Genomic DNA, 10,391 nt, shown 5'->3' with positions numbered 1-10,391 from the left:
GACAGGGGGTACCTGTCATTAAAATCATAACAACAATGAACAAAATGGTTTTCCATGTGCTTTAGGATCTTGTTTCTTCGAGGGAACGTCTTTTCTGTGCCGGTTAATGAGAGGAATTTCGAGGTGGGTGCGTGTGTGCTGTTACGTGTACGTGCGGGGCTTTGGTGGAGGGTTAAACTTGTAATCCGAGGTGTTGTCAAAATTGCGTCGAAGCTGCGGATTTTTTTGGACCAATTTTGGCTTCTATTCTACCCTCTCTGTTTATGTCGTCAGGGCATCTTCAGAGTGGCTAATTTAATTGTATGTGTTATTGTTAACATTGCAACGACCCATTTTCATTAATGTCAGGAAGTGGCAGTTATCTTTTTTAAAAAAAAATAATAATAATTACAAATGTGAAAGGACAAACTGATAATGCCACATAAATAATCAAAATAAATATTTTTGTCTTTCCAGATAATGTGAAAATAAGTGGTTTCTCTTGGAGTAAATGTCCCTTTTGCCAAAGGGAAAAAAAAGTCTATGTAAACAACAATTTTCAGTCATAAAACGAGTTTTAAAACTGCACAGCTCGGATGATCCATATGTATAAGTGTAATGCGGGCACCAATGCAGGTCTCTCACGGTCTTTCAGAGTTGTACAGGTGACATAAGGTGACTTATGCAAAATATTAGCGGCACGTACCTTTGGTCAAAAATTTCCAACATTTCGTTAAATCACTTCTTTTACAATGGACTGTGTAAATGGCACCATGTCTTTTGACAATGTTCTGTGATTGACACCGTGATTGCCTTCCACCAGGCTCTTTTCTTGTCAAACTGAAAATAATAACTAATTCTGCTCATTTTGTCTGTTTCTTCACCGGGGGGACGTTTATTTGAAAAATAGTTGCTCTAGGGGTCAGAGGATTAGTGAGTTTTAGTCATCTACCTCCTCTCTTTTCACAGCTTTAGTTAGTAGAAGCAGTGACATACTTTGAACGACAGAAGCAGATTAATTGCTCAGACATATCCCAAATATATATACTGTCAGTTTTTATCCCTCCACAAAGGTCCAGCCCGTGGTCCCAGTGGCAGCCATGCCCATCTCCCGGCTTTGGGCAGTGGATGTGCACGGGCGGGTCTACAGCCTGTCCACGGCGGGCCAGCAGTGGGAGCAATGCCGTGACGCTCAGATGGAATTTAAGCGAGTGACTGCGGCTGAGCAGTGCTGCTGGGGCATCGCTTGTGACAACAAGATCTACCTGAATGTCCACGCTTCTGATGTGCACATCCGCTTCCAGGAGGAGACTTATGAGAATCAAGTGGGTGTTCTCACAAGTGTACAAGCCCAGTGTACAAGTATGAATCTATCAGGTGTCAGCTCTCTCTGTCTGTCTTATCAGCGCTGGAATCCTGTTGATGGTTTTTCTGACCACTTGTTGCCAAGTGACCGCTGGCAGTGGAGTGATGTCACAGGTTTGCAGCACCAACCTCCTTCCAGTTTCCGTCTCCCTTCCAGCAGCTGGGAGTGGGAAGGTGACTGGTATGTGGATGAGAACTTTAAGGGGGAACACACAGAGAAAGAGGTGAGTTTCTCTTTTATTTCAGAAGCTGATTTGTATCGCAGCTATTTTTTCATGATGTATATGCTCTGCAGGGGTGGACATATTCCATTGACTTCCCAGCTGTTTACACCAAGGACAAAAAGTGGAACTCCTGTGTCCGTCGCAGGCGATGGCTTCGTCACAGGAGGTACAAAGCCATGGATTATTGGGCTGAGGTGAGTCCTCTTACGTATGCGTTTGTGTATATAGTTTGAAAAAACAAGTATGTCAGTCATAGTTACAGTGGGGAAGGTCGGTTTTCACTAGGCTCATGGCCGAGCCCCTCTGGCTGGATGGCTGCTTGGCGTGGGGGCTCCTCTCTCATGCCCCGTGATTGCTCTCCGGTTTACCTCCCTTATTGTTCCCTTGTCGGGTGCCCCTGTCCGCCCTCCTTTCCACCAAACAGTAGACACCGTCTTGCCCTTGGGCTGGGTGGGGACTGGCTACATTGTGGGCCTGGTGGGTTGGTGGGAGGCGGTGAGGGTTGTCTCAATATGTTGGTCACGTGTGCATCTTTATTATAAAATGATGACTTGTGAACAGAAACAAAATGGCACAGAGATGTCTTTACAAGTTTTTATTAAAAAATGACAGTTGTTCAATAGCTTTCTAAATACACAAGTTGGCGCCAAACGAGCGGTCAACTCAAATGACAGCAACCAATCTGGTTCGAGCTGTCGATACACGTGGTGACGCATATAGCTTCAAACTTAAATGGTCACATGATATTTGGGGGACGATACACCATTTCAACACTGTGATTCAGGAAGTCTGACACAAGCTTCGAGGCTTCGGGTTCATTTTAACATCACTACCATATACTTTTCCTAGCAACTGGATGTGTGTGTGTGTTTTTTTTTTTTTTTTTTTAAATAATTCACCTGCGTCCTTGTTCCTGTCAGATCTCCTCACAGATGACTTCTCTGCCAGATCCCTTCAGTGACATCAGCTGTGGTGGATGGGAGATAACTGAGGAACGCCGTGGCCTACTGTCACTGTGGGCTGTATCGCTTCAGGGGAAGGTACAACTTCTCACTTCCAATCATGTATGATGTAGCATGACACCCCTCCTCACTCCTCTGTGCAGGTGTGGTTTCGAGGCGGTATCTGCCATCTCAATCCTGAGGGTTCTTTGTGGCATGACATCTCCCTCCCTCAGGAAGTGGTCCAGATCAGTTGTGGCCCTGGGGAACTGGTGTGGGCGGTGCTGTGGGAGGGCCAGCTGATTGTTAGGGAGGGTGTCAATCGAGACAGTCCCCAAGGTACAGTGGCTGGTATCTGAATAGTCTTCTTTTTTTGGATTCTGTTATCTTTTCTTTCATCCAGGTACCTCCTGGTCTGTGGTGGACTCTCCCAGTCCTGATGTAGGAGTCATCCATGTGGCAGTAGGAGTCAATGTTGTTTGGGCTTTGACCAAGGACAACAAAGTAAGTCAATGTTAATTTAAAGAGGCAAATAGAGATAAGTACATACATATCTTTCCAAGCTGCTGGCTCAGATCTCCTGTGCTTCTGCTTATATTCATCTGGGTTGTCGAATAGGTATGAGCAGAACCAGATCCAATGATTTCCATTTTAGGCTCATTTAGAGAGTGGCCCAAATTTAATGGGGTTCACAATGCGAACAGTTGGATATGAGAGAATCCATGCTCAGATGTTTGCTTTGAAACATCCATCCAGTTTATATCCTGCTTGTCCTCATTAGAGTTGCGAGTGACCTGGAGCAAATCCGATCTAACTCTGGTCGAGAGGTAGGGAACACTCTGAGCTGGTCACCAGCCAATCGCAGGGCACATATAAACAATTATTTACACTCACATTCAAACTCGTGGGCAATTTAGAGTCTTCAGTGAGTGTGGGAGGAAACCAGAGTACACAAAGAAAACCCATCCAAGCGCTTGGAGAACTACATACTCCACACAGGAAGGCTAGAGCTCCGAGATAAACAAATGATCTCTAAACTATGAGGCAGTCATGCTAACCAGTGTGCTGTGGATAGAAACAGTAGATGGCGTACAGTACAGGCCTTTAGCAGCGCCATTTGCTGGATTTGGTGGGACACTGATCCACGGCAAAATTTATGTGGTTAGCGGCAAGATTTTTCAACATGGTTTACACAGAGTGGAAAAAATAAAGCACATATTTTGTTGAGAATAAGCCTAAATACTTATGCAGACTTCAAGTACATCTCTATTAATCTCTTTAATAATGATCATAATAATTATCATAATTCAAATGTTTAAAAAAATATTTTCTGTTTAAATTAATTAAGGGATTCAACTTGCATGCTTCTTTACCAGGTGTGGTTCCGGCGTGGTGTTAACTCCCACAATCCCTGTGGCTCCGGGTGGATCAGCATGGTCGGAGAAATGGTCATGATCAACGTGGGACTCAACGATCAGGTGCAGTACAAGTATCCACAATGCTCCTTGTCCTATAAAGAAGTCCCTCTTCCTTGTGTGTCTTTCCTAAATTGTTCACTGTTGTTGCACAGGTGTGGGCCATTGGTAGTGAAGACCGGGCTGTGTACTTCCGACAGGGTGTCACGGCTAGTGAACTGAGTGGGAAAACCTGGAGGGCCATCGCTGTTCTCAGAGATGGGGATCGATCTCATTCCAGTGCCAGCAGCCAGCAGAGGTAAAAGACTTAACACACGTCATTTCAGTGGTAGAAATTCTATTTCACAAAATCTATTGGTGCAATATGAGGCCGTCACGTGCATTAACATAGTTGTCAGCAAAGCTTTGACAAGTATAATTCATTAATATTCATCATTATATTCCTCGTTGCAACAGTGCTGGATGTTATTTCAATGAGTTGCCTCCTCCATCTGTGGTGAGCGATGTGGAGTCTGATACAGAAAAAGGATCCACAGATGAAACCAACTGTTCTTATGCCAAGACTGAACCCTCTGATGAGTCCACTGACACTCCAAAACCCCTCATCCCAAAGGTCACCAGTGACAGCTTCATCTCTCAGCTGGTTTCTGACAGAGAGCCAGTCTCTGCTGCTGTCCTACAGGAAGAGAATATCCCTGAGGAAGGAGGTAACAGCTCTCTGAGTGTTGACGTCGTTCAGGCTGGAGGCCTTGTTGACCCCCAGTGGAGTAATGTGGAGCTGGAGGAGGCGCAGAGCCAGCAGGCCCAGACTGGAGTTTTGTCGGACTCTGCAGACACCTCCAGCCTGTCGTCTGTGGCCACGTACTCCCTAGCTATTGAAGACCCTTATGGAGTAGATGAGCATCCTCTGTGGGCGTGGGTCAGTGGAGGGGGCTGCTCTGTGGACACTCATTCCCAATTGAACTGGTTCCACAGCACCATGAACACTTCATGTGGGTTAAATAAAACAGATGTTTAAATCATTTTTATCTCAATGATTAAAATATCTTTTCAGAACATATGTTTTATTCTCCACAGTGTTAGCCCAGTCTGTCCAGTCCATGAGCCTGTCTGTCACACCAGCCCAGATGGCCGCCTGGCGGACACAAATCTTTGAGCAGCTCAGTCAGAGGACCAAGAGAGAGGTGGATGAATTCCGACATTATGAACAAGCCATAGAGCAGGTGAGTGTGAGTGAATGGACACTCACTGGCCACAACATTACGTACGCCTCCAGAGCTTAATGAGATCAATACCGAGGGGTGTTTCCTCCCATTTTATTATTTCATACGCCTGCTTGCCTCCATGAAAGTGTGTGTGGGTAAAGAAGGGTCCCATGCAGTGGTGGAGGGACTGGAAGCCGCACAAGTGGGTGGATGTTCATTTTGCACTGGAGCAGTTCTCGGGACCAGAGGGGAACAAGGATGGAATTATTTTCGTCTATTATAACTACTATGAGGAGAAGAAGGTGAGAAGGAAGATTTCATGTGGTCTGTAATGGATAATACACAGCTGCTTATTCCTGCTGACTCCACCCTCTGGTTCCCCTCCAGTACCTGCATGCCTTCATCAACGAGGTGACGATACTGGTGCCTGTACTCAATAACGCCAAACACACTTTTGCCATTTACACACCCGAGCGGATCAAAAAGAGGTGGCCTATTCGAGTGGCGGCTGCAACAGAACAGGAAATGCATGACTGGGTAAGGAGAGATTATTCAAAATATACAGTGTCGACAAAGCCTCGTTACAATAAAGTATATATATATATATATATATATTACAAGAGCAATTTATGAGACATGTTAATCAGAATTGATCTATGTACTTAATGGTTATCAAAGTTCTCACGTTCTTAAAAATTATGCTACAACACCACATTGGGGACTGCATGTTTGTTGGTTTGGAAATGAAACATTTCAGACTGGTGGATTGGAAGGGATGGCCTTGATCACAAGATATCTCCTTATCCTGACTTCCTTTTATGTGGTGATGTAAAAGATATGGTGAATTAAACAAAGATGCTGGACATCAACGACCCAGGCAAAAAAAATCACTGGTGCCATTGTCACTATTGAAGAAGCCACGCTACAGCGAACATGGCAAGAAATCGAGAACCTTCTTGATGTGCTTTGTGCAACTAATGGTGCCCGTATAATGGTGTATTCTTAAATGAGGCAAAAAAAAAATAATAGTTACGCCTCATTTTGTAATAATTTCCACAGATTTGTATTTTCATTTGTTTTTGTAATGAATTTATTAAATCATAATGAGACTTTTTGGACACCCTGTACTATCAGTAATCAAATGTAAGAGCTGTATCAAAAATTCTAAAACAATACTCCGGTTTGATTGACATAGACACAGAGGTATTTCACTTAAACTACAACCATAGTGTAATAAACGTCTGACAGTGTCAGTCTGTTTGGATTCATGTTTTGAATAATTACACTGTGCTGTTGTCTCCCAGCATAAACACTCCCATAGGATATAACCACATTTCTCTTTGGCTCTCTCTGTTCTGGCTCTAGCTGGCGCTGTTAAGTGCAGCCTGCTGTGACTCCAGAGGCATTCAGGGCCCTCCTTCCAAACAAGCCAGCTGGTCCATCACCTGTAAAGGGGACATCTTTGTCAGCGAGCCCACCCCCAGCCTTGAGGCGATGCCATACCCCACACCCTGTGACCAAATGTAAACATTCTACAAAGCAGAAATAATTCAAATTGCAAATGTATTTGTTTGATAAGATTTTTGAAGCTATAGTTATATGAGGACTCTGCCTGTTTATGCAGGTTCTGGCGTCAGATCGGAGGTCACCTGTGCATCGTGGAGAGTAACAGTGTTGGAATCGTGTGGGGGATTGGTTATGACCACAACGCCTGGGTCTACGTCGGAGGCTTCTATCAGGGTCTTCCCACTTGTAATGACCACATTTACACACAGACTGACGTCAAGAGCGTCTACATCTATGAGAACCAGAGGTGGAACCCTGTCACCGGCTACACCAACAGGTACAGCGCTCTCGCTGCATTTTTCAGATGATTGTTAAAGTATTTGCAATAATTCCATTTGATGCATATTTTGTGTTTGTTTGATGTATACATTGTCACTGAGAAGCTTGTTGTTGTCATTATAGTGTTTGAGTGGAGGTGTTAGGTCACTCACTTTTCTGTTAAATGTCTCCAGAGGTCTCCCTACTGACCGCTACATGTGGAGCGATGCCTCAGGACTGCATGAGTGCACAAAAATGAACACCAAGCCTCCATCCCCTCAATGGGCATGGGTAAGTAAACCAAAATAAATTAAACCACTACCATTCCTGCGGTCTTGAATTAGCACAAACACAATGTGCAACAAACAAGTGCTATGGAAAATGGACTTTGAACAACGTTTCCCTTCCCTGATTTCGTCTTCAGGTGTCTGAGTGGGCCATCGACTACAGCGTCTCTGGGGGGACGGACCGAGAGGGCTGGCAGTATGCTGCTGATTTCCCAGCGTAGGTCTCAAATGTCATCTGTTGCGTTCAACCAACCCCTGACTGACACTGTACTCCATCTGATCTCAACTCTCCATGCAGGTGGTATCATGGCCATAAAACCATGAAGGACTTTGTGCGACGCAGGCGATGGGCCAGGTAGTCTTCAAAAACAAGCACGCTAGATAGTATTTATTTAACAGTGGTCAGTTAGAAAACGTTCCTCTTGAACAGGAAGTGCAAACTGACTACCTCAGCTCCGTGGCAGGAAGTCCCACCCATTCAACTGAGTGATGTGACCATCCTGCCATGCACCCCCCACAGCGGCGCGGATGTGGTGCCCTTGTGGGCGATCAGCAACAAGGGAGATGTGCTCTGCCGACTGGGAGTCACTGGTCTAACACCTGCTGTGAGTCAGATGGCTTTTGTAGAGGAAGGCGGCTTTCTCTTTTAATTGCACATAACAAATTTAAAAGGTATTTATTTACATTGTTTTTGTCCCTAAGGGAACATCATGGCTTCACGTGGGGACTGACCAGCCCTTTAAATCCATCTCCATCGGGGCCACAAGTCAGGTTTGGGCTATCGCCAGGGATGGTTCAGCCTTCTTTAGGGGATCTGTGTTTCCTCAGACCCCTGCAGGTCAGTGGAGGGCATGTAGAGAACCATACACATGGGAGAAAAAAAACACCTCGTTTAATGGGCCAATTTTCACAATGACGGTATAACGTGAAGATTGTCTCCCTCTGGAGGTGAGTGTTGGTACCACATCCCTTCCCCAACCAAACAGAAGCTGCAGCAGGTGTCTGTTGGGAAGACATCAGTCTTCACTGTTGATGACAATGGTGAGGAGTTTGTATTTAGAGTTGCAGAATATGCCATCATATTTCTCTGGCTACTATTTCTAATCCGATGCCTGATTTATTCTGGTCAGGTAACTTGTGGTACCGGAAGGGTTTGACCCCCAGTTATCCTCAGGGCTCCTCATGGCAGTATGTGTCTAATAATGTGCGCAAAGTTTCTGTAGGGCCTTTTGATCAGGTGGGTACACGCATACCACAAAATGTCTGTCTGAACGTTTCCTATTTTTTAGTAATGCATAGGCCTGTCACAATAAAAAAATTTCTGAGACGATATATTTTTCCAAAAACTATGACAATAAACAATGTTTTTTTTTTTTCATGCCGCTGAAATGAAAAATAAGGCCCGCCCTTTTTATTTTTTTATTATATATACATAGAGTTTTTAAAAATCATTATTGTTATTATTACTATCATTATTATTATTACTATTGTTGTTATTATAATTTCCGTTCTTGTTTCTCTATTTTTTTTTAAATTCTATTCTTGTTTTTTTTATTTAACTCTGTGATATGGATCCCCTTGGGTCTGAAAAAAGAATAAAGAGCTACAAGACTAGCCTGGTTTACATTAAAGTATGACTGAAGCAGTATGTTTCTTGGTAACTGCCTCATGCTGTGGTATGGTCTTAGGTTTGGATCATAGCAGACAAGGTGCAGGGCAGTCACAGTCTGAGTCGCGGGACAGTATGCCATCGCCTCGGAATCCACCCTTTGGAGCCCAAAGGACAGTCATGGGATTACGGCATTGGGGTAAGGAATTGATCTCCTCCATTCCTCAGAAATACAGCTTCAGTGTGAGATTTGATGAACCCAGATAGAAATTCTAGGTGGCAATGCAAGAAAATTGGAAAACAACTAAGACGTTTAACTACTAATTTACATTGTGTTGAAGCTCATGATTAAAAGAAGGCTAGAAATTGGGTTTGGCTCTGAATAAGGTTTACACACATTAAATATATTTGTTATGGTGCCTGAAGCTGATTTCTCCTCTCCTCTTGCCATCTAGGGTGGGTGGGAGCACATCACAGTTCGGGGGAATGCCATGGAGCGCCCCCATTTCTGTCTCTCTGGCCTAGCAGACACCTCTGCCCAAGTCTCTGGGAGCCCCCAAACTGTCAGGGACGCAGAGGTCAACAACAGTGTTAAGTGATGTTAAGACACACATCGGCCATGTTTTTAAATGTCCAAGTACTGTATCCAAACATTCACATTTTATTGTGGCATTCCTTCTTTTGTAGCTTCACCTTCAAGGCAGACATCACTTTATTTGCTGTTAGAAAAACTACTTGACTTTTTTTTGTTATTTTTGCCCACCGGTCTTCATACGCATTTCAGTATATACTGTACTGTGATATATGTATAGAGATGTGTATAGTATTGAGTGTAAAAAAAAAAAAAAAACAATTCTCAGTTTCATTTATAATAGTGTTTGCTGAGCTACCTTTCTGTTGACTTCAAGGATATTATTGTGTTTTCCGTCGTCAAGTCGTCCAAATGCTGTTGCTGTGGAGTGATGCGAAAATAAGTTTTAATGGGAGACCTTTGAAGTCAAGACACACCCTTAAGCACAGATTTCAATAAACCTTGGGTTTTCATTGTGTAAAGACTTAAATAAACTACTAGGATTAACTCACAAAGAGGATCTAGTGAGGTGGGTCGTTCAGCCACCACCCTGCAAATCCTTTACTTCACAAGAGTCTCATTAACTTGCTGGTTACTTCTTACCACGACAAGATAATGTCTAGTGGTGTTTGTAGATATTATTCTGACGACTATTGATCATTATTGTCTTTGGAGCATGTACAATATAAAAGGGGAAAACTTTCCTGGGATTTACTTTCTTTAGAGGGGTTGCTGACAAAAGAAAACTATTTTTGAAACAAATCTGTAAAATGCTAGTCTTCAATTGCATGTTGACTTTCTGTCCTTAAAAATATTCAGAACATTTCACACACATTTGAAAAAATAAAAAATAAATACAGTACTTAAAAATAGCATAAGGAATAAATATAAGTAAGGAATTTATGAATTGGTCTGTTACTGTGATTAAGTGATATTTATTTATCATCGTGGTTCATTCCACACGTGAAGTG

At 43.4% G+C, this 10,391-nt stretch overlaps 1 protein-coding gene across 2 annotated transcripts; it reads left to right on the top strand.

Moving 5' to 3' along the window:
- The first annotated feature begins 2 nt into the window (after positions 1 to 2).
- tecpr1a (tectonin beta-propeller repeat containing 1a) lies at positions 3 to 10,334 on the top strand. 2 transcript variants are annotated; one of them, XM_061706589.1, is made up of 24 exons: positions 3 to 123; positions 1,053 to 1,304; positions 1,386 to 1,568; positions 1,640 to 1,762; positions 2,489 to 2,608; positions 2,674 to 2,848; positions 2,913 to 3,013; positions 3,886 to 3,987; positions 4,080 to 4,222; positions 4,381 to 4,916; positions 5,002 to 5,147; positions 5,276 to 5,431; positions 5,517 to 5,666; positions 6,495 to 6,652; positions 6,754 to 6,972; positions 7,148 to 7,244; positions 7,378 to 7,457; positions 7,539 to 7,595; positions 7,671 to 7,845; positions 7,943 to 8,078; positions 8,189 to 8,281; positions 8,371 to 8,477; positions 8,929 to 9,048; positions 9,305 to 10,334. In XM_061706589.1, the coding sequence occupies exons 1-24, from the start codon at positions 55 to 57 to the stop codon at positions 9,446 to 9,448; spliced, it is 3,642 nt and encodes a 1,213-aa protein (XP_061562573.1). In that variant the 5' UTR covers positions 3 to 54; the 3' UTR covers positions 9,449 to 10,334. The 2 variants fall into 2 exon arrangements, with proteins under 2 accessions (XP_061562573.1, XP_061562574.1); XM_061706590.1 differs by lacking the exons at positions 8,929 to 9,048; positions 9,305 to 10,334 and having other exon boundaries at positions 8,172 to 8,281.
- The last annotated feature ends 57 nt before the right edge of the window (positions 10,335 to 10,391 follow it).

Source organism: Phycodurus eques, chromosome 19 (assembly GCF_024500275.1).
Source record: "Phycodurus eques isolate BA_2022a chromosome 19, UOR_Pequ_1.1, whole genome shotgun sequence".
NCBI lineage: Eukaryota > Metazoa > Chordata > Actinopteri > Syngnathiformes > Syngnathidae > Phycodurus > Phycodurus eques.
The sequence above is the reverse complement of the archived record's forward strand: the minus strand, read 5'-3'. Positions and strand labels throughout refer to the sequence as shown.